Source organism: Mustela putorius, unplaced genomic scaffold, assembly GCF_011764305.1.
Source record: "Mustela putorius furo isolate JIRA1106 unplaced genomic scaffold, ASM1176430v1.1 tig00537275_pilon_pilon_pilon, whole genome shotgun sequence".
In the NCBI taxonomy this organism is placed as follows: domain Eukaryota; kingdom Metazoa; phylum Chordata; class Mammalia; order Carnivora; family Mustelidae; genus Mustela; species Mustela putorius.
In genome coordinates this window covers 719545-744803 of record NW_025422413.1, presented here as the reverse complement: position 1 = coordinate 744803, position 25259 = coordinate 719545, and the positions used below count along the sequence as shown (strand labels likewise).

General features: G+C 37.6%; 1 protein-coding gene across 6 annotated transcripts in view; it reads right to left on the bottom strand.

Annotated features, from left to right (window-relative positions):
- PSD3 (pleckstrin and Sec7 domain containing 3) overlaps nt 1-25259 on the bottom strand; it is a 624510-nt gene that overhangs the window by 362367 nt on the left and 236884 nt on the right. Inside the window, exon 1 of one of the 6 annotated variants that reach the window (XM_004775738.3) lies at nt 2077-2205. The exons of the other annotated variants lie outside the window; for them this stretch is intronic. Within the exon in view, the coding sequence (XP_004775795.1) occupies nt 2077-2111 (35 nt within the window). The 5' untranslated portion in view covers nt 2112-2205. Of the gene's footprint in view, nt 1-2076; nt 2206-25259 lie in introns of those variants that run through there. 6 annotated transcript variants of the gene reach the window in all.

Below are 25259 nucleotides of genomic sequence, written 5' to 3'. Positions count from 1 at the left end.
TCATGAAAGAAACTGAAGGAGACACAAAGAAATGGAAAAATGTTCCATGCTCATGGATAGGAAGAACGAATACTATGAAAATGTCTATGTTACCTAAAGCAATCTGCACATCAATGTAATCCCTATCAAAATACCATCAATTTTTTTCAAGGAAATGGAACAAATAATCCTAAAATCTATATGGAACCAGAAAAGACCTCAAATAGCCACAGGAATGTTGAAAAAGAAAGCCAAAGTCTGGTGGCATCACAATTCCAGACTTCAAGCTCTATTACAAAGCTATCATCACCAAGACAGTATGGTACTGGCACAAAAACAGACACATAGATCAATGGAACAGAAGAGAGAGCCCAGAAATAGACCTTCAACTCTATGTTCAACTAATCTTTTACAAAGAATGGAAAGAATGTCCAACGGAAAAAAGTCTCTTCAACAAATGGTGTTGGGAAAATTGAATAGCCACATGCAGAAAAATGAAACTGGACCATTTCCTTACACCACAAACAAAAATATACTCCAAATGGATGAAAGACCTCAATGTGAGACAAGAATCCATCAAATTCCTTAAGAAGAACACAGGCAGCAACCTCTTTGACCTCAGCTGCAGCAACTTCTTCCTAGAAACATCGCCAAAGGCAAGGGAAGCAAGGGCAAAAATGAACTACTGGGACTTCATCAAGATCAAAAGCTTTTGCACAACAAAGGAAACAGTCAACACAACCAAAAGACAACTGACAGAATGGGAGAACATATCCGCAAATGACATATCAGATAGATAAAGGGCTAGTATCCAAAATCTTTAAAGAACTTTCAAACTCAACACCCAAAGAATAAATTATCCAATCAAGAAATGGGCAGGGACATGAACAGACATTTCTGCAAAGAAGATATCCAGATGGCCAACAGACACATGAAAAAATGCTCATCACTGAGTGCACATCACTCAGCATCAGGGAAATACAAATCAAAACCACAATGAGATACCACCTCACACTAGGAAGAATGGCTAAAATTAACCAGTCAGGAAATGACAGAAGCTGGCGAGGATGCGGAAAAAGGGGAACCCTCCTAAACTGTTGGTGGGAATGCAAGCTGGTGCAGCCACTCTGGAAAATAGCAAGAAGGTTACTCAAAACGTTGAAAATAGAGCTACCCTATAACCCAGCAATTGCACTCCTGTAATCGCACTACTGGGTATTTACCCTAAAGATACAAGTGTAGCGATCCGAAGGGGCACAAGTCCCCGAATGTTTATAGCAGCAATTTCCACAAAAGCCAAACTATGGAAAGAACCTAGATGTCCATCAACAGATGAATGGATAAAGAAGAAGGGGTATATATATACAATGGAATACTATGCAGCCATCAAAAGAAATAAAATCTTGCCATTTGCAACCAAGTGGATGGAACTAGAGGGTATTATGCTGAGCAAAATAAGTCAATCAGAGGAAGACAATTATCATATGATCTCCCTGATATGAGAAGTTGAGAGGCAAAGTGGGGGGTTTGGGGGGTAGGAGGAAAAAATGAAACAAGATGGGATTGGGAGGGAGACAGACCATAAGAGATTCTTAATCTCACAAAACAAACTGAGGTATGGAGAGGGTGGTTGGGTTATGGACATTGGGGAGGGTATATGCTATGGTGAGTGCTGTAAAGTGTGTAAGCCTAAAAATTCATAGACTTGTACCCCTGGGCAATATAATACATTATATATTAATTTTAAAAAAACTATAAAAAATGATAAAAATCCATATCTGTAGCATGTCAGATAAGACCATTCACAAGCTGATCCCAACTGCTCATTTAGATTTATCATCTACCATTTAACTCATGCTTGGGCCCTACAGGGATATTACTGTGCTTTTCCATCTTGTTCCTTTTGCCCCTTTTGTTACACCTATGCTAAAATTCTGGGGTGCCCCAAATTTTGCAAATTCTTTTGACCCTACAAGACCCCAAGTGAGATAACTTTACAAAGAATCATACCCCAACTCCTTCCACCTGCATTCTCAGAGCACTTGATAAATTACCTTTATTCTAGCTCTTCTTTTAAAAGTCTCCTCTCTCACCTACCAAAATCTTGAATTTCGCTCTGTTATGTACATCATGACTGTAGGCCGGTTATTCAATAGCCACCTGCTAAAACGATGCAAGAACTGAGCAACTGGCTGTATCCACTGTCTCCACTGTCTTCTCTGCTATACTATCAATGACACATGGCACGGACTTTCTAGTTAATTATGACCAATCCTGGAATGTTCTAGAAGAGACTGACATCAGCAGAGGGTACCAGTTAGATTTTCTGGTGTCGTATTTACTTTGAATATTAATTTTAAAAAGTTCTTTAAATTTGTATTGAATTGAGGTAATAAAAGTAGGATAAAAAGTGAACTAGGTTAAAGTGTCTAAGCTTCCCATATCCCACCATTTATAAAGTATATTGGGGAGTTGTACATAGAAAAAAACAACAAACAGCACCTAGTCCAATTTTATACTGTACAGGCTAGGTAAAGGCCAGTCAGAAGAATCCCAAGGAGTTGAAGAGTTGCAAGTGGAATGAAAGGACCAGAGGGTACAATATGACCCTGGCAACATTTTTCATGCTGCAAATACAGACACAAAAGTCTGGAACCAACAGATTTAGGGAAGCCAGTACAAATGCATTAGCTTTCATGGCAAGAATGAATCTCAGTCAAAAAAGAGTTTTAAGTATATCATAAGCAAGATACATTTAAATTCTGAAGTATAAAATTGCCTTTGAGAAAAGAAAGGAATCTTACTGGCCATCAAGCATTTATGTCTCAGGCACTGCAGAGAGCATATCATCTAATCTTGGAGGAAATATAAATGAGAAATTATTCAGAACAGCTACAGTACCCCCAGAGGTACCCATTCACCTAACAGCATCTCACCCTGGTTAAGCACTTACTTTGTGCCAGATAAGTGCTTCCTAGAGATTGTCTCATCTAACCCTTAGCAGTCTTATAAAGTAGATAGTTGTATACCCATTTCATAGATGGAAACTGAGGCACAGAGCTGGACATGGACAATGGTACTTCAGTACCCAAGTCCTTTATATCCTCTACTACTACTAATTTTGCTACTGGTAGTCATTTTCTGGTATGGTTGTTTTTGCTGATTCTACAAATATTAACAAATTCCTTACCATGTGTCAAACAATGTGTTTAGGTGCTTCCTACTTAGGAATACTTCAGCAAACGAAAGAAAACACTTCTACCCCAGGAAAGCTGAAAATAAACAACAAACATAATAAAAGAAAAAAAAATATGTGTGTGTGTGTGCGCGCGCATGTGTGTGTGCGAGTGTGTGTGTGTGCGTGTGTGTGTAGTATGTTAGAAGGTAATAACTGCTATGGAAAAAAATAGGACAAAAAAATAGAGATCAAGAATCTCAGTCTGGGGAGAGAGGTAGATATAGTTTTATTTATAAAATGGTCATGGGAGGTCCCAGCAACTTGAAGGGTAGAGCTGTCAGCACTTAATATAAGGAAACCAAAGTTGGCACAGGTTTTAAGAGAAAGAAGTTCCATTTTACTTTTTTAAATATTTTATTTATTTGACAGAGAGCGACACAGTGAGAGAGAAAACACAGGGAGTGGGAGAGGGAGAAGCAGGATTCCCACCGAACAGGAAGTGGGGCTCAATCCCAGGACCCTGGGATCAGGACCTGAGCCAAAGGCAGATACGTAACGACTCAGCCAACCAGGCGCCCCCAGAAGTTCCATTTTTGATACACTGACTTTGATATTTCCATTAGACATCCAAGGAGATACAAGAATTAAAAGACAATATGCCTGGGGCCTACTCCAGGGAATTCTCAGACTGTTGGCCTGAGGTGGGCCTTCACATTTTCTTTTTCTTTTTTAAGCTCCAAGAAGATTCTGATGTTATCAGGATTTTAAGCCACAACCGTAACCCATGGAAACTCACTATAGGTCCAAAGAGGAGAAATGGTAATTATCGGACTTGGATTTTTTTTTTTTTTTTAAGAGAGAGGAAAAGACAGTTTTAAGCAGGCTCCATTTTCAAGGGCAGAGCTGGGCTCAGGGCTCAATCTCAAAACCCTAAGATCATGACATGAGCAGAAACCAAGAGTCAGATGGTTAAGCCACCCAGGCACCCCACCAGACTTGGATTTTTATGAGATCACTTTCCTTTGTACCATGAGGGAAAAACTATAGGGAGACAAAATGGAGGGCAAGGAAATCAGCTAGGAAAGCTATCAAAATACTAAGGCTAGGCAATAAGAACCTGAATTGAAAGATAATTCATGCGAATATTAAACAACAACAACAAAAAATACCTGCTCCGAGGGGCGGTTGGTAAAGTGATGAACCTCTCAATTTCCACTCAAGTCACGATCTCGGAGTCAAGAGACTGGCCTGCCTCGGGCTCCACACTCAGCACATAGTCTACTTGAGACTCTTTCCTTCTCCCTCCACCCCTCCCCCTGTGCATGCTCTTTCCCTCAAATAAACAAATCTTTAAAAAGTAATAATAACCTGTTCTGAAAGAGATTTAGAAAGTAAACTGAAAGCACATATTGAGTGATTTGGAATGTGTGTGAAGCTGTGTTCAAAGGGAGAGCAGAAGGCTAACTCTGACTTAGAAGCTGGGAAGAATATGTTGTCACCAACCAAGATAACAAATAAAGAGGAAGAAGATGGGGCGTGTGACAGTGTGTGAGGGGCACACGAGCACGCGCACATACAGCAACAAGAGACAGAAAGAGAAAAGATCATGAATTTGATTCGAAGATGTAATAGCATAAGGGGTCTACGGAATATTTAGGCAGAGTTGTGTAGTAGCCACAGCAGCTATGCCACTACAGTAGGAACTCAGTACAGGCATAGCAGTCCCCTCCACTAATGAGGATAGATCACCTGGTAAGGGGCTGTAATATCCAATATGACCAAGGAGCCCAGAAATGTGTGACAAAGAAATACATCTATATTCATCTCAACACAAATTCATTATGACAGAAGAATTAGGAGGTCTCCTTTCATGTATTAATAAGATTCCACATGCAAGTGCTTAGTTTGCCAGTAACAATTATTAGTTTATAAGATGCTAAAAGCAAGTATCTGCCAAAAAGTTCCAGTTAGACCACCAAGGTTCAAACACTGGTTCTATCAGTCACCAGAAAGGGGAAATTCATTATTTTCTTTGTGAGCCTCAGTTTCTTCATCTACAAAATGGAGAGAACAGTACCAACTTCCCAAGATGTTGTGCAGATTAAATGAGAAGATCCACATAAATGCTTACCTACTAGTGTTTGGCACATAGTGAACAGTAAGTGTTAGCTGCCATCACCAGACCCATTTTCTTCACAGCTACTACTCCCTATATCTTTAAGATTATTACTTGGTTATTTAGATGATCACATGAAATAATTACCTCAGGCAGTATTTTATTAAATGTAAATGTTATTTGTACTGTACACAAATGTTAACTGGCTCTCAGTAGAAATTAATACTTTTCTCTAAAGAAAACTGCCTCAAATGAACCCACTTTTGACATTTACATAGAATACATCTCTCTAGATGGGACTGCATTTTACTTATAAATGATTTCAGGGACTTTATAATTTTAGAGAACCATTGACAAAATCTAACCATAGAAACTACTAATGGCTAGTTCTGTTTGGTATGGAAAACGTAATTCAGTCTTTACAAATGAAGAATTGTAAGTGTCACCTGGAGGTTCTAGCTTAGGATATTTTTTAAAGCCCATTTATTTTACTTAGTCCTGCATTCAGTATTACAGAAAGGGGCACCAACGTGCAAGGCAGTGGTACAGAAGCTGACCAAACTTACCAATTTGCCTTGAAAGCATTTATTTGCAGTAATTGGAATCTTTACTCTTCTAGAGCTTCATACTCCTCTAAGGGCATAACACAGATTATGCAGAGTTATTTCTTTTCTTTTTGCTTTTTTGCTTTTTGAGTTTTTTATTTTGTTTTGATTTTTCATATTAAACTGGAGATTTTCTGGCCTGGCTCTCAAACGAGGATGTAATTTTGCTGTAATAGTATCAAGTCAATTTTAATACAACTACATTATAAAACTTTGAGATGAATCATCTGCAAAGCAACTATTACTAGATGCCTGGCTTGATAATAAATAAGGAGAAAAGTGATACAAAAACATTTACGAGATATTATTTGCACAGAAGCTTCCGTGAACAAATCAGTGAATCCCAATTCCAGTGGGCAAGAAAGGAAGAGTGAATCATTCACAGATGGACTAACTTGTTCTCCTGGAATGCTATTAAAATGCCACTGCATATTCTGAGTTTACATCTTCATGAGATACAGCCTTTGGCCATGTTACCTCACTGCCTTTACACTGTATCACTCTCTACCCTGACAAAAGGAAATAAAAGGGGCAACTGCATTCCATATCCCTGTAAATTCATAAGTAGACAGTCTGAAGCTGACCATATCGGTTAGTGACTGTGTTTATGCACTATGCACTCAGGGGAAATGGGGTGGTCTGAATTTAGACAATATGCAAACACTTCTACACAGAAAAACACAAGCTTATCCCCCATGCCAAGATATTACATCCCTTCATGTTTCTCCAAAATCAAATTTTCTAATTTAATAAATTTTCATTTATTTGAAATGAAGGCATCAACACTCTAAATGAATGCATACATGCACAAACAAAGCATAAACTCATCAAAACACACCCTCCTTTGACCTGGAGGAGGAGGTATTACTTGGCCCTATGACACATGAGAAAAGAAAGACTTGTAAAAGGGACTAACTAAACTGCTAGAGTCCACTACATCACACCTGGGATTTAGTCAAGGATGCTATTACTGCCAAATGCAATACAATTATAAGGAAGAAAGCTTAAAACCCTTGGAGAGAATATTTACAGTAACACAGAATGAAATCAAGTCTATCCTTCCAAAGACAATTTATAAGAAGGAATGCCAAATTTTTAGAAGCCAAGAATTGACTGAACTAGCACATCTTTGCTTTTTCTCTCTGAAATCCCTACCAACTAAAATAAGACAGACAACAAATAATAGTCACATACAATTCTATATAACAAGAAAACTAGTGACAATGGCTGCTTTTCTGTAGCACTTACCAGACTATTTCTTAGTACTTCCCCCTATTGAGGCCCATTCAATGACACAATCTATCATTAAACAAAAGATATCAATGCAAAAGCATTCCCAAATAACCACCTGATAACTCAAGATATGTTTTATTATTAGTTCAATCATAATTATCTGAAATTGTTTCTGGTTTTTTAAATTTATTTGATACTTAAAAATGATCAGTTTTCTATCACTATGGTTATATTATTGAGGAAAAGTTATGACTGAAAAATAATGTTTTAAAAGTGCTATATTCTGCCCCTTCATACCGGGGGATACCGGGGGAGGAGGGGGAATCCTCAATGTTAATTTAAAAAATATGAAGCACTGAATTACCTTTCAATGGGATCTTAAACCATCTTCTAATTATTCATATTAATAGCTGTTCCACACATTTTAGAACACAATAAATAATTTTTAAGAAAAAATTTATCTTCTGTCTACACTTTTACTGCACTGAATTAGTATTACTATACAATCACTGGGCAACAGAAAGTGAGCAAGGATTTTGCCAATGAGGGTATGCAGGAACTCTGACCAACACAACTGGCAACAGATACTCCACTAAGTAGATAATCCTTATATGGATAATTACTACATTTTTACTATTGTGAACAGTTTGTTAAATAGTGTCATATCAAGAGTTGGTGTACCCATCAACAAAAGGATAAAAGCCATATGATCATCTCAATACATGCACTAAAAACACTAGACAAAGAAGAACATCCATTCATGATTTTAAAAAATCTTCATTAAAGTAGGTTTAGAGGGAACATACCTTAACATACTAAAGGCCATCTATGAAAAACCCACAGTGAATATCAAACTCAAAAGGAAAAAACTGAGACTTCTCTCTAAGGTCAAGAACACAACAAAGATGTCCACTCTCACCAGTTTTATTCAAAATAGTACTAGATGTCCTAGCCTCAGCAATTAGACAACAAAAAGAAATAAAAGGCATCCAAACTGGCAAAGAAGAAGTCAAATTTTCACTATTTGCAGATGACAAGATACTCTATACAGAAAAACTGTAAGACTTCACAAAAAACTTCCAGAAATGATAAATTCAGTAGAGTCTCAGGGTACAAAAATCAACGTGGAGCTATCTCTTGCATTTTATACACCAATAATGAAACAGCAGAAAGAGAAATTAGAGGGCTCCTGGATGGCTCAGTGGGTTAAGCCACTGCCTTCGGCTCAGGACATGATCTCAGGGTCCTGGGATCGAGTCCCGCATCGGGCTCTCTGCTCAGCAGGGAGCCTGCTTCCTCCTCTCTCTCTGCCTTCCTCTCTGCCTACTTGTGATCTCTCTCTGTCGAATAAATAAATAAAATCTTTAAAAAAAAATAAAAAAAAGAAAGAAATTAGATAAACAATCCCAACTAATTGAATTTATTTTTTTAAAGATTTTATTTTTTTATTTGATAGAGACAGAGTGTGTGCACACGTGAGCAGGGGGAGGGGCAGAGGAAGAGGAACAAGAGACTCCATGCTGAACCCAAAGCCCAATGCAGGACTTGATCTCATGACCCTGAAATGATGACCTGAGCCTAAACCAAGAGTCAGACACTTACCCAACAGAGCCATCCAGGCACCCCACAACTAACTGGAATTTAAATAAAAACTTAGGGAAAAAAAGCAAGAAAGAAAGAAAGAAAGAGAGAGAGAAAGTCCCATTTATAATTGTACTAAAAATAATAAGATACCTAGGGAATAAACATAACCAAAGAAATAAAAGACCTGTACTCTGAAAACTTAAAACACTGATGAAATAAACTAAAGATGACACAAACAAATAGAAAGATATTCCATACTCATGAATCCAAAGAACAAATATTTCTAAAATATCTCTATTATCCAAAGAAATCTACAAATGTAACGTAATCCCTATCAAAACACCAACAGCATTGTTCACAGAACTGGAATACACAATCCTAAAATTTGTATGAAAACACAAAAGACCTCAAATAACCCAAAGCAATCTTGAAAAACAAAAGCAAAGCTGGAGGTATTACAATTCCAAACTTCAAGTCGCATTACACAAAGCTGTAGTGATCACAACAGTATGGTACTGGTACAATAATAGACACATAGTTCAGTGGAACATAACAGAAAACCCAGAAATAAACCTACAACTATATGGCCAATTAAACTTTGTGAAGGAAGGAAAGAATAATCAGTAAGAAAAGACAGGCTCTTCAAGAAAAGTTATTGGGAAAACTGGACAGCTACATGCAAAAGAATGAAACTGGACCACTTTCTTATACCATACACAATAATATACTCAAAATGGATTAAAGACCTAAATGTGAAACCTGAAACCATAAAAATCTTAGAAGAGAGCACAGGCAGTAATTTTTCTGACTTTGGCTATAACAACATTTTTCTAGTTATGTCTCCTGAGACAAGGGAAATAAAAGCAAAACTAAATTATTGGAATTACCTCAAAATAAAAGACTTCTGTACAGCAAAGGAAACAATCAAAACTAAAAGACAACCTACAGAATGAGAGAAGATATTTGCAAATGACATACCCGATGAAGGGTTAGTATCCAAAATATATGAAGAACTTACAAAACTCAACACCCAGGGGTGCCTGGGTGGCTCAGTGGGGTAAGCCTCTGCCTTCAGCTCAGGTCATAATCTCAGGGTCCTGGAATCAAGCCCCACATCAGGCTCTCTGCTTAGCAGAAAGCCTGCTCCCCCCCTGTCTGGGCCTGCCTCTCTGACTACTTGTGATCTCTCACTGTCAAATAAATAAATAAAATCTTAAAAAACAAGAACAAAAACAAAAATAAACTCAACACCCCAAAAGCAATCTAATTAAAAATGGGCAGAATACATGAATAGACATTTCTCCAAAGACATCCAGATGGCCAAGAGACATATGAAAAGATGCTCAGCATCACTCACTATCAGGGAAATGCAAATCAAAACTACAGTGAATAACACCTCGTACTTGTCAGAATGACTGAAATCAAAAACACAAGAAACAACAAGTGTTGGCAGGGATATGAAAAAAAAAGCAACCCTATTCACTGTTGGTGGATATGCATGCTGCTGCAGCCACTCTGGAAGGGGGAAGGGATGAGTGAAGTAAGTGATGGGGACAAAGGAGTGTTCTTGGCAAGGTGAGCACACAGTGATGTGGGGAAGTGTTGAATTACTATATTATATACCTGAAACTAATATAACACTATGTTAATTATACTGGAATTTAAAAGAAAATAAAAAAGGCTTTGCATCTAAACCAATCCTGTGAATCCCTGTTTGCCACTAAGCACACAGGTCAAGTGGTACCTAAAGCAAGTCAGGCATAGATCTATCTTGTCAGCAGTGGCTAGAGTTAGATGATGTATACGAATTCAAGTCAATTTTTTTTTTTAAATCAATCTCTGCTAGAGGTCTCAACTTAGAACTTAACTTCTTTTTGATGTAATTTCCTTGAGAATAATAACCATTGCGGATAAATAAGTTACAATTATAAGTATCCCATTCCTAAAACTAAATATTACAACCACTCAAAAGTATACGTGTAAGTACAAATTTAGCCTGATCATACCCTCCCCAACACGCACCTTTGCAGGTCCAGGTACTAAATAATATTATCTAGCTAGGGAACATTAACTCAGTTCTATATTTTCCTCTCTCTTCCTCTTCTAACTTCCATCTTCAGAAGAACAAGAGGCTTTATGAATACTTTCCATAGTTGGTTACATCTAATTTGTATCATCACTCTTCATGTTTCCTGCCCTCTCTTCAAATTTTTATAATCACCTGTTTTCACGGCCCCACATCACAGTTTTGCTACACTTCTTCAGTGCTCTCATAACTACACAGCTGACCTGCGGTGTCCCTCAGTGTCTGACGGGCCCAATGCAGGGCCCCTCAGTCTCATCTTGCAAACACCTTCTGCAGTCTTCCAGGAGAGGGCACCAACATGCAAAGGGGTACAGAAACTGCCCAAACACCAAGTGAATGAAATAGCCTGCATTTACCTTAGAGGCATTAATTTTCAATAAATAATTTTACTCTTCACCCTTCACACTCCTCTGGGGGCATGATCCAGTCAATGCAAGTTTTTGCTTCTTCGTTTTCACAAAGTCCATGCAATTCTTACTACGGTGGCCTGTCAGCATATCCTCTCTATATGGAGTTTTCCCTGAGTGCTACCTACTACAAGTACCCTGAAAGCTGCCATATTTGACAGAGGTTTATCAGATTTGCTTAATAAATTTTGCGTATAATTTTAAAGAGAAAAAATGAGCTCCCTAACAAGAGTGTAGGAAGATCAGCGCAAAGAAAGCAGGAAGATCATCCCCCAAGGAAATAAAATCTTATCTCAGTCACTTCCTGCTTTCATCTCTTTACATTATTCCAGCTCATCTGAAGACAGATCAACGGGATCATCCTCCTCTGGGGCTATGGGAATAAAAAGGGATTTTTCCACTCTGTATTGCCTATGATGAATGAGTTAGCAAGAATATCCATATACATTTTTGTCTTTAATATATTTTGTAAGCACATCCATAATGCTTACTGTTCTCTGTACATTATTCTAACCACTTTATATGAACTCACCTAACCCTTTTAACAGCTCTATGATAGGTACTATCGTCACCACTTAACAGAGGAATAAACTAAGACAGGGAGACGGAAAGTAATTTCACATGGTCACAATCCTAATCAATGGCAAAGCTGGATAGGAGCTCAAGCTAGGCAGTTTGATCTGCAAAGATCAAGGTCTTAAACAATATGCTGTCTGGCCTTCCTTCTGCGGTAATAGTTACACTTCAGGTATACCACTGGCATATAAGAACAAAAATGTCTACTTCTTAAGGGACATCCATATGATTAAATGTCCTTAGTATAGTTAATTAAGTGTACACATCAATTTGCATAATTCTCTCTGCAATAACTTATTGAAGCATTAATATGTGCTGGACATACTTTAGGTGCTAGGAGTACAGAATGACTGTAACAAAGCCCTACCTTTGTAGTTTAAACTTCAAATAAAAGACAGACAATAAGCCAAATGAAGGTCCTCCTCTCTGTGTCCCGCCCTTTTACCTTTCCACAAATATCTGCTCAATATCTCTTATGAGTAAGACACTGTTCTAGATAAATATTAAAGGGTCAATAAAGCATTGAAGAGCAAAAGTCCTTGCTCTCATGGAGCTAACATTCAGACAGTGATGGTGATAAATGCCTTGGAAATAAATACAGCCAGGTAAGGAAAGAGGGGAGGCGAGAACTTCTGATTTATTCATGGCACCAGGAAAGTGCCACCTGAGTGGAAAACTGAAGGAAAATAAAGGATGTGTCCTCGCAAATCATCTTTAGGAAGAGCGCTCCAAACAAATACTAAGGCCTGTGTAGGTCTGTGTTTGGCAAGTTCAAAGGACAGCACAGAGAGGACACTAAGGCTAGACAAAAGTGAGCAAGAGAAGTGGTGAGGCCTGAACTCACTTGTACATCCAAAGCAGTCACTCACTCAAAAGCCCCCAAATCAACTCCAATTCTCAAAACACCTATGGTCAGAAACAGCACAACAATTAAAAAGAAAACCAATAAAACAGCAACAACAAAATGGATTGTTAGTTAGACACACATTAGCTTCCAAAGTTAGTAGCCTGTTTTTCAGTTCCTCCCCTAATTCGGAGAATGTTTCCGTGACCCTCAGCGTCATCCAAGGCCTACTCCAGCAATCCCCTAAGTCATCCCAGAGCACAAATGTCCACTGCGTACTGTGCATCATGTCTTCACTACTGTCCCCTAACTGGTCTGTAAAGTTTCTAGGGCTGAATCCAGATCTTCATCACATTTCTGTCTCAGTGCCTAGTACAAGGACTGGCACAGAAACTCTCTAAAAGAACCTAAAAACCAATTGTGAAAAATTTAAAAAGGAAAGTCAATGACTATGTTCTAGTCTAAACACACCAAGCAACCTGACTAGAAGATGCCTGAAAATAGTAATTAGGATGCTTCCTCTTATAACCTACATAAAAAGTTGGAAGTCTCCAACATGAAGTTTTGGTTACTTATATCCACCAATTAGAATTACTTCAATAATTTCAAACACTTCCCTCACTGTGGAGTCTAGAAGCTCTGACCAGTACAAAACACTTACCAGTGAGCTCTCTCTAGACATTTTTCCCCAAGGTATATATATTTTTAAACATTACCTGCTCCTTAATATTGCACAGTGGGGAGCAAATACCAAAAAATGGCAAAGAAGGGACGCCTGGGTGGCTCAGTTGGTTGGACGTCTGCTTTCGGCTCGGATCATGGTCCTGGAGTCCCGGGATCGAGTCCCACATCGGACTCCCAGCTCCATGGGGAGTCTGCTTCTCTCTCTGACCCTCTCCTCATTCATGCTCTCTCTCACTGTCTCTCTCTCGAGTAAATAAATAAAATCTTTAAAAAAAAAAATGGCAAAGAAGACAGAATCCAAGGGGAACATCAATTCTTAATAACTTTGAAAAGTAAAACCATCACTGCTAAATAAAAACATCATATGCATTATCTTAAAAAGGAAAGCAGCATTGCCAATTGCCAACTTTGTATGTTCCCAGGCATGATGCTTAAACCAGGTTCTTCCTATCTTCATTTATCATCTGTTAAAAATAGATGAGATGATGCTTAAGACAATTTCCCCGGATCACTGAGTCACATAAGAGAGGAGGTGGTGCTCAGAAAAGGGGTGCCTTCCTTCCCAAGGAATACGTTTTAGAAAGTTACATGTTTCTTGAAACCATCTTTGATTTTAAAAATATGTATTTTTAAACAAATGAGGTAATAAGCAAGAAAACCAGGAGAACAGTGCCTACCAGACAGTTGGCACACAGTTGTTTCTTACCAAAGTGTTCGCTTAATGAATAAATCATCTGAACCATGTATAAGTATAATTTAGAAATAAACTACTTTTCCCATGCAAAAAGAGTTACCAAACTTTAGGGAGCTGTAGATCATCTTAATTTGCCCTTTGATTTCACACTATCAACTCCTAAAATCAAACCACCCGCAATGCGAGGGGAGTGAGCTCAGGGCTCCTTAATGTAAATGACATCAGCTATCTACCATCTAACTTTTCTCAAGTATTTTGGTATTTTAAAATTGAAATTGTGGGATTTCAGAGGTAGTTTAGTAACAAGAGCTGGAACAGATTCAGTTCTTGGACACAAGACAAGACAATCTGCTCTGCAAATAAGCTGAGAATTAAAGGGACACAGTAAACAATAAATTTAGTGAATACCTCCCCCTCCACAAAAAGAAAAAGAGAGAAAGACAGTCTTTAAAATCAGTTGAGAAGAAAGGAAATCACATTTTCTGACATAGCCCTTTACATATATCATCTCATTTTTAACAATAGTCAAAACCTCCTAGTGCAGTTTTTTTAAGTCTTTTAGAAAGGTATCCTTACGTACAAATGAAATACAATAAGGCATCCATTTTGGTATACGTTTTAGATAAAGGAAAGCTTACTAAGCCTAATAGCTGAGCAAACAGAATTCAGGTCATATAACCACTTTTCACATCTGAGATCCTTGCTGTGGTCCAAAGAAATTATAGCATAATTAGGACAATCACCAACCGTTAGACCACATGGACTTAGGAAAGCACCTGCTGAACTTTCAAATAATAGATCACCTAACTACTTACTGTTCACATGACAACAACTGATATCCAGAAGTGTGACTTGCCCTTAGAGTCATGTCTTCCAACTCCAATTCCAAAATTTTTTGTTCAGTACATAATTATCCAGAGCAAAAATGACAATTTAAAAAACTGGTGACAAAGCTGACCTTCCCAAAGGGTAGGCTAGTCTCTGCAAATGCTTCTGAAAATATTTTTTCAAGTAAACTGAAAATGACAAGTTTCTTGGTCAAGGGAAAGGGCACTGGGGGAGGAGTACTTCTGAAAGTCCAGAAAACTAATAATGGAGAGGATGATGTCAGAGGCAGTACAGACCAGCTTGAAATGCTAAAACTAATCCTCCAGAACTTGATCATGAGCCTTCCCATAAAGGGAGTGGGGGTGATACCAGGAAGAGATAGGGATGCTCCTGAACCAAAACTAGAAGTCCTCTCCCCCTTCTTTTTTTCTCCATTAAACATCTCCAGAGAGATAAGGCAAAAGTGGTACTAATTTTGACAAAACTATATAAAGAAAAGTACATATCATAATATGTTCCATTGATTCTTAGACAATTTTTTTCTAAATTTCATAGTCTCTGAAATTTGGATGGTTTCTTATATAGTACAACCCCTGTTGGCCAGACAGGTGTTTGTTACCTTTGTTCAAAGGAAAATTATGCATTGTTGATTTAGTCTTAACTGATGTGTACAAGGTCTCTAAAAAAATTATGCTATTAATTGGTATTGAAACCAAAGTACTGTGTATGGAGAAGGCAATGAAAACAAGCAACTAAGATTCTTAGTTTTATGTAAAAATCTGTACATTTAAATAAAAATACCATATGACCCAGTAATTCCACTACTGGATATTTACCAGAAGAAAACAAAAACAAATTTGAAGAGATACATGCACCCTTATGTTTACTGTGGCATTATTTACAATAGCCAAGATCTGGAAGCAACTCAAGTATCCATCAACTGCTGAATGGATAAAGAAGATGTGGTATATGAATATACAGTAGAACATTACTCAGCCATAAAAAGAATGAGACCTTGCTATTTGCAACAACACAGATGGACCTAAAGAATACTATGTGAAGTGAAATAAGTCAAGAGAATGAAAAAAAATTTTACGTATTAAAAAGCATTGTGTCATAGTTAATTAGTGGCATATTATTTTCTGGTGATACTTAAAATAATAATTTGCCTCAGAATCAACAGCATCTTAGATTTTAAAAATTGTTTTATTACTTTACATTTATCTTAAATTTCAATAACATTTAATTTTTTTAAAGATTTTATTTATTTATTTGACAGAGAGAGAGACCACAAGTAGGCAGAGAGGCACGCAGGGAAAGAGAGGGGAGGAAGCAGGCTCCCTGCTCAGCAGAGAGCCCAATGCGGGACTCGATCCCAGGACGCTGAGACCATGACCTGAGCCGAAGGCAGAGGCTTAACCCACTGAGCCACCAAGACACCCCAACATTTAACTTTTTAATAGGAAGATTATGTTCTGTTTCTTGATTTGCTCATTTATGGGTCATGAGAGTAAAATAATGATGGCATGAAATTCTTTGGTTTCTGTTCCCTCTGTTCTAGAAAAGATAAGACATTTAGAAGTTCTACTATTTACATTTAATTCTAGAAGTGTATGGCCCACTTCTCAAAAATCATCCCTCAAAAGAACACATACTCTCCAATCAGTGCTTTTTAAAATACTATTTTTCAGCACAGATAAACGAGAATGGTATTTTTAAAGCACTGCTATTATCTCCAAGACAATGTGTACAAAGAACACATTTTAGTATTAAAATTTTGCTCCTCCAATTTCAAAAAAACCAATGTACCACTTTCTAAAATGCTAAACTCTTTAAGATTATGGGTTAACTATTCCTCCTAAGAAAAATGATAAAGTAGAGTTTATGTGAACTACTTAAGGCCTAACAAAAGCAAATGCAAATCCTTGTGCTTTTTCTGAAAAAAATTACTTTTCTCATTTTTTGGCCAGTTTCTGTAGAAATGAAGAATATTTCCCCAGCTACCTCAAACACTGTTATAGATAATATTAAATATCCATATTTAATATTGCTATAATACCCAAGTTGTGGACTTTTGACATGCACACACACAAACACACACACACACAAAACTGCATTCAACTCCATACAATTCATGAACTTCTACACCCATGGCTTCAAATATACATATATATTTGTATACACATATATACATATATATATATATATATATATATATATATATATACACACACACACACATATATTTTTTAAAATCTTGAACCATAATCAATTCTATCACTTCAAACTGTATTTTGAGAAAGGAATGGCAAGAGGAGAAAATTCTCTATGGAATAAATACCCTCCATACCATACAAAAGAGGAACAGGGGAAGTAAACAGAGTATTTACTTGTAACCCCCCTCCTCCCCTGCTGATTGACACTGGACTTGATTCCTCTTAGTATAAAGGTTCTTCAGAAAAAGTTTTACTTTAACCGTGATAAAATCTTTTTTTGTTATTTGGTTTTGGTTTTGTTTACTACCATTTACTTCCTATCTATTCTACATGGAACACATACTCAGTGAACACAAGCATTCCAACTTTCACTACGTTATTAGAGCTACAGTGTTAGATGCTTTTTGTACCACAGAAACCTTTTCAGGTGGGGAGGAGCCATAGAGGGTTTCAGGTAGTCTGAATCCGACAGATAGCCCAGGCTGAGTCTTTAGACTTCAGAGAAAAGCAGCAGAGGGACATCTGGTCACATATGCCTTCCATGCAGAACACCAGACCGCACCTGCTGTCTCTCCAGCCCAGACCCTCAGTGTCACTCACTTGAGAGCAGGAGGGCAAACCTGGGTCGCTTCTTCAATACTACAGTTCACTCCCTGAAGTGTGTTCCCAATATCCCTTCACTCCATCCCAAGCTGGACATACACACTCATGAGCAACACCTCACACCATAGTGCAAGAATAAAGTAGAAGTATCCTCAAACTCAACCTTTAAAAGAGCTAGAATGAATGACCTAGTTGTGATGTTTTGGGTACAATTTGTCTATCCATAAGCCAGTAGTATGCCCCTAATGACCAGTCTGTCTACTTCCTGACTTAAATGCCATAGTTGTCAATGTGAATAACTTAAGCAATTCCCAACTACTTGCTACACAAAGCTGCGTATCAGAGACTAACCCAGAAAACAGCTTTCACATACATTGTGACTTTCAGAGAATATTCTGACATTTCAGAATAGATGCAAAATAGAAAATAAAATACATGGTCCTCACTACTATATTAACTCTATATACTATCTCGTCTTCTAATAAAAAATACGTGTCAGATATCTGTAAGTATTTTAAAGTTTAGAGAACAAGAACATTTGTTTGCCCACCCTTCTAGATTCAGGCACCACAACTCCTAGCCCAGCATATATACTCACTCAAAAATGATCAATCCATCTGTCAATCAGCTCTATGAAGTTTTTTCTTAAGATTTACTCTTTAATTTCCTTTCTGAGGTATATTGTAAGTATTTTATTCTGAGATATAAAAACTCCAGTTTTATAAAGCAGTATAGAGGGAAGGAGTGAGGGAGGGAAGGAAGACAAAAGAAAAAACTAAGTCAATACCTAGAAAAACACCCAAGAACAAAATTAAAACACAAACACACACACACAAAAAACAACCTACCTGTCTGGCACTTCTACTCGAAGGATACACTCCTTCCTTTGGGGTCTGTAGGAAATAGAATTTACTGTGGCACCATTCTTAAAATTCATTTTTAATTTCTCCTTCAACCACAGTCGGATCACCTAGACAGTCTTACTTTCACATTCTGAATTCCTATCCTTGGAACGAGGGCTGATAAAATAAGATCTAAACATACTTGAAGTCAATCTTGCCAATCCTACCAGAAAATTTTTACCCCAACCACTTAAAATAAAAAGAAGAAAGTTGAAGTCAAGTGGCAATAATTGCAAAGGTGTGAATTCTCCCCTCCCCTTTATTCACCTGAGGTGTTAAAAGTCCTGTCCTACTGGAGATCAGGCTAGCTTTTTGGCCCTGCCACAGAAGATCCTAAATTCCGCAATTTGCTGCAATGCCCTAAGCTCCAAGTCACCCAAGAGATGACGTTTCTGCACCCCGTCACACTGTTGTCACATGCTAGTCACTTCACAGCAACTAAAATACTTGCAGAAGTAACTCCCATTGATACCATTTTAAACTTGCCAAAGTTTGGGGAAAGCTCATTATTATAAATGAGAATACCAATTACCTGCTCCCTTTCCTTACAGTTACAGATGGTACTTTATACTAAATGCACACACATGCACACACATACACTCACAAATCTTCCCAATACTCTGGGGATTAGGTCTGAAAAACACTATAAACTTAATGGAGGGAAAAAGTGAGGCCCAGAGAGATTACTGACTTTCCCCAAAAGACAAAGCTACTTAGTCACGAAACTGAAATTAAATCACATCTATCTTCATTCTTAGAGTATTTTCCACAGTAAACAATCCAATGCACTAATAAAGATATTAAATAGGGGTGCCTGGGTGGCTCAGTGGGTTAAGCCTCTGCGCCTCCAGCTCGGGTCATGATCTCAGGGTCCTGGGATCGAGCCCCACATCAGGCTCTCTGCTCAGCAGGGAGCCTGCTTCCTCCTCTCTCTCTCTCTGTCAAATAAATAAAATCTTAAAAAAAAAAAAAAAAAGATCTTAAATAAAACTGAAAGGCAAAATCACTAAGAAAAAAAAAATTAGGTGTTTGGAGATTAAAACAGACTTAAGCTCAGGGCTCAGCCTCACCAAGCTATTATCACCTGTCCTAGCCTTGACTTCTTACTTAGAAATAATGAAGATCATAAGACCTCCATTAAAGGGTTACAGTGAATACTGAATAAAATTAGTCACTCAAAAATAGTGGTTAACTATTAAAGTTTTTTTTAAAAGATTTTGTTTTCTCTTTCCCAGAATTCTTAATTTTACAGAATAGACATAAAAAAAAAAAAAGTTCCCCACAACTCCCCAAAATAAATCCAGGGGCCACATACCAATGTCTAAAGCACACACTTCATTATCCATGATAAATGCTCCAAAGAAATTTGCAGTGTTTGGGGGCAGCAGTATAAAAAAAAAAAAAAAAAAAAACCAAGATGGCTGTGTTCAATACCTGACTACAATACAGATACCTAAAAGACACCCAACTCACCCCCAACTCAGAGTACTAATAACACACACTGTGCACCACTGTGTCCAACACCACCTCTACAGCCATTTCTTAGAACAAACCAGAGGGCAAGAGCCACCTTTTTCTATATGTCCTCCAAAAGAGTATCCTCCAGGCTCTGAGAAGTGGAGCTATTAGAAACAAAAACAAAAACAAAAAACCTTTTTAACTTTCTAACATTTCTCAAGTTTATTTGACATAAGTCCATTTGTGCTAAGAACATCTCTATTTGACACCTAGAGAAATACAATTTGGAAAACCCTGACTTACTACAATGCTGTCATATACCAGAGAAGCTTCATGAACTTATCTTTACATTGGAAGCACCTGGAAATTGTGTCGAAGGTAACTTCTCTGGTCCCACTCAAGACCCAAAGTTTGAGAACCAATGGGTGAGTTAAATGTAATTACCACCAATACCTCTCAAAGTTCTATGTCTTTAAGAGTCACCTGGAAGCTTGTTTTTAAAAAAGCACATTACTGGGGCACCTGGGTGGCTCGAGTCAGTTAGGCATCTGCCTTCAGCTCAGGTCATGTCTCAGGGTCCAGGGATTGAACCCCACATGGGGATCCCTGCTCAGTGGGGAGTCTGCTTCTCCCTCTCCCTCTGCCTCCTCCTCCCTCCTGCTCATGGTCTCTCTCACTCTCTCTGTAAAGTAATAAATAAAATCTTTAAAAAAAAAAAAAAAAAAAGGAAGGAAAGAAGGCACATTACTGAGTCACCCCTAAAAAACTCAGATCTACAGGGTGAAGGCCACTTTGAGAATCACACCTATAGTAGGTATGACTAAAATGTCTCCTGACTATAAGTGTCTTCATCCTAATCATTACATTTTATAAAATAGTAAGTAACAATTAGGATATGAATGCTAAGGGGGAAGAGAACCTTGTTCATTGGTAAATAGTAGCTCAAAGCATTTCTATATAATTTTGAATGAAGATGCTTTCAATATCTGCTTTAAGATAAGGAACTATAGGAGCACCTGGGTGGCTCAGTGGGTTAAAGCCTCTGCCTTCCGCTCAGGTCATGATCCCGGGGTCCTGGGATCGAGCCCCACATCAGGCTCTCTGCTCAGAAGGGAGCCTGCTTCCCTTCCCCTCTCTCTGCCTGCCTCTCTGCCTACTTGTGATCTCTCTCTCTCTATGTCAAATAAATAAATAAAATCTTAAAAAAAAAAAAAGGAACTATAATTCACTGATTGATACTCTAAACATTACTGCTTTAACTGATCACTATCTTTCATGGACTGAGAATGACCTGTGAAAATCTAATCTCTTCCACTGCTTCCACACTGATGGCTTTAAAAGTATGGGAAGACAGAACACCCAGCAGGATCTGTGTACTTGGTTCATAGCCACTTCCTCTGCTCAGATGCTGGAGTTCTTCTGCATGTTCCCTTCTTAAAACAAAAAAATCATGATGACTAGTTAATTTTATCCATCAACTGGACTGAGGCCCAGATGCCCAAATACATGGTTAAACATTATTTCTGGGTGTGTCTGTGAGGGTGTTTCTGGAAAAAATTAACATCTATTTAGTGAACTCAGTAAAGTGGATACCCCTCCTCAATGCGGGGGGGCATCATCCAATCCACGGAGAGCCTGAATAGAAGAAAAAGGGGGAGAAAAGCTGAGTTTGACCTCTGCCTGACTATTTGAACTAGGACACCCATCTTTTCCTGCACCGATCACTCCTGGTTTTCAGGGCTTCAAACTCAGAATCTATACCTCTCTGGCTCCGAGGTCTTTGGATGATACTATCAGCTTTTCTGGGTCTCAAGCTTGCAGATGGCAGACTATGGAACTTCTCGGCCTCCATAAGCACATAAGCCAACTCCTTAAAATAAATTTTATTTTATATATCTCCTATGGATTCTGTTTTTTTTTTGAAAAACCCTAACTAGTACAAGTATACTACATTCTACATGAATTGGTACAACTTTGGGATCCAAACAGGATAGTATTAACAACAATTTCCCTTCTAAACTAAGTCTAACTTCCTACAGTTCTCATCAGATGGTATAATGTCATATTACCTTATACTCCTTGTGATGTAAAAGAGTTCTTTGGTACTTTTCTGTTTGGAAAATAAAACTGTTATCATTAAGAAGGAGAAAAAGCTCTATTACATACAACTGATTCCACTAACATCTACTGTATTATCCCTGATGTTTGGGAATTTGTATCAGTCTTGGCAGAGGCTGTTTGGAAAATTTTTGAAGGTTTGGTTTTCGGTTTTTTAAAAATTTAATTATGTCTATATGTACCCAGCGTCACTTCCATCTCACACTTACAAAAGTGATATGAATATTTCTATAGCCAGAAAAAGTATATCTATCTTTCAAGTATACCGTAAGTTCTAAGCCTTAAGTGCTGTAACATAACATCAGCTATAACTAACAAGGAGCTAACTAACATCAGCTCATACCAAAGTGATATGAACAGTATGATTTTTTGACATTGTTTTGTGCAAAATTAATGTCACAATTAAGAGCACAGGCTTAAGAGAATGCCTAACCATCTACAAAGTTCCCTCACTGACATCAATTACTAAGCATCCAGACCTCACGGTACGTACAGAGTATACAGAGATGAATAAAGAGCAAAATACAGCTCTCAACACCCAGGATTTCAGTCTAGGGAGTGAAAACAAACTTTATACAAATAACTACAAACATAATGGAAATTATGGAGCAGTTAGTGCTCAACCAAAAGAAGGCATTCACCAGGTAGGTAGTGGTGAAAGAGATCACTAGGTGTTATTATAGATGGTGACTGGATTTCACAGATGGATTAAATGAGCTGGAATTTATAAAGTGCTTAAAATGGCAGGGGAAAGTAGTGCCACTCAATGTTTGTTAGGAAAAGAGACTGAAGATGGGGGCTTCCAATTACTAAACTACTGCAAAGGTCCAGGCAAAAAACACAAAAGATTCAATACAAGGTAATGAACACGAAGCTAATGAGCAGAACTGTAAGAAAAGTAGTAGAAGTGGCAAAATGTTTCAGCCAATTATATTTGGTAAATGAAGGAAGGAGACAAATCAAGGTAGACTTCGAGCTTTTGGCTTTGTACAATATAAGGATGCTGGGTGAATAACAGTGAATTTAACGAACTTTAAGCCAAGGTAAGAAACACAAGTTAGACTGCTTTAGGAAGGGCAGGGATAATGCATGTGATTTTTTTTTTTAATCAGCAATAAAATCAGATTATTTTTCATCCTTAAATTACTTGAGTCTCACAAACTCCTTGTAAGGTGTAATATTTTTATTTTACAAGAAAAGACTCTGAGAAGTTAGCAAAATTCCCTGAGCTGCCTAATTTAAAAGTTACAGGGAGCAGAACTATAAGCCAAACCCGCTAGCTCCTTGGTTCAGGGTTATTTCTACTTCAAAATTTCACCAGAGGAAACATACCACCCTCATACTCTACTTTTCCACTTTTCCCTTAACTAATTATAGGAAGTATCCTAAGTTACCAAAGTAACTAGTTCTTTCTAACTACAAACTAGTCTTACAGTTGCTGATTTTTCCACTGAATGCTTTGTTTTATGTATTTAGTAATGAGAAATGCCCAAACACCTAATAATACGGAAGATTCAAGTCTACTTACAAGTTACAGAAACAACCAAGTTACCACATCCAAATTTTTATAACAGAAAAATATAGTCTTATCCATGCTTCTTTTTATTTTTTTAATTCCCCGACAAAAGCACTTTTCTTTATAATGAAAAGGCAAACTACCTAACATCTAAAATTTTTTAAATTTTAATTTTAAATTAATATTTAAATTTAATATTAATTTAATATTTAATTAGAATACATTTAATATTTAATTTAATAACTACATGTGGAAAAATAAAAATTCATTTTAAAAGACAGAGGGAAAAATATTTAGAATGTATCTAAAGAAGGAATCTTTAGATACATTCAGTCACCATGGCCTTTTCTTTCTAATCCAACCTCCATTCATCCAGAGGTCTTCTACTATCATAGGATGGGTATTGTTCTCTTATAAAATTTTCCAAAGCCTACAGAATATCCTCCTAGCTCCTCAGCATGATGTTCATTGCACTATTCCTAGCACAGTGTTCTCCGTATCAGCTGGTCAAGCATCTAGCCTCAGTTTCCACTGCATCTTTCCCTGTACACTATGCAGACCCTTTGCTCAGGTTAGTGCTCCCTTAGCCCCAAGCATGTGCTTCATCCTCTCTAGCACATGGAAATCTACTCATTCCTCCGGGCTCAACACAAATGCCTCAATACTGCTGATCCAAGCCCTCAAATGACTTGACTTTGTAATCTCACGGCATTTTTGCCCCACCTCTAAAAGGGTACTTCTTTAATTCTGTCTTGAAATAAAATAACATATAGGATATGAATTAAAAGATGCTCTGAAGTTTGAAAGAAAATTTTTAATATAAATCATAATTTTATAAACAGAAATTTTTAAAAGGTTACCATCTTACATGACCTGACTGGTAAAAAGCACAACCATTTTTCCCTCAAAAAAGCTCTAGAAACACCAAACCTTCGTGATTTGCTACTGAATGAATAAGCCCTCTGGACTCTGTGGACTCTGGATTCCACAAGTTCAGGTTCTACTTGGTCTTCCTGATGATAAATCCCTGTGGCCCACATCTAACACAGATCCATTTGGAGGCAAGCCTAGCTCTGCAGCAAATTTTATGCACCAAAGCTCCTTTCTTTTACCTATTTCCCAAGAGGACATGGAACTGATACATACTACAATTCATTTCAAAGAATACCAGTAGAAATTACCTGCTGTGACCTATGGTAGATAAATATTCAATAAGTATTGGTGCACCCTTGGCTATTATAGCATTAACAAATTTCATCTGTTGGCTTTTGAGGAAAAAGAAATTAGTTAACTAAAGAATTCCATGGTTGAGAAAGGAAATAAAAGGACTACAGCATAACCAGAGCTAAAGTCCCTGAAGAAGCTGTATTTATCTTTTTGAGGAACTGGCCCTACTGCTTGCACACCTATTTCCTGTCTCAGGGTTCCTTAATCACAGACTAGATCCATTCAACCTCAACTAGCTCTGAGGACAAAGCATGTCTTGAGGAAAAGCTGATACCACTTTCAGGTATGAAAAACCAAATACTAGAGAAATAGCGATGCTGAAAAAATGCTACGTGGCAGCATGGTGACCAGCACAGAACACTGGAGTGGAAAAACAAAACAATGCAGTGGTTAAAAGCAGGAATG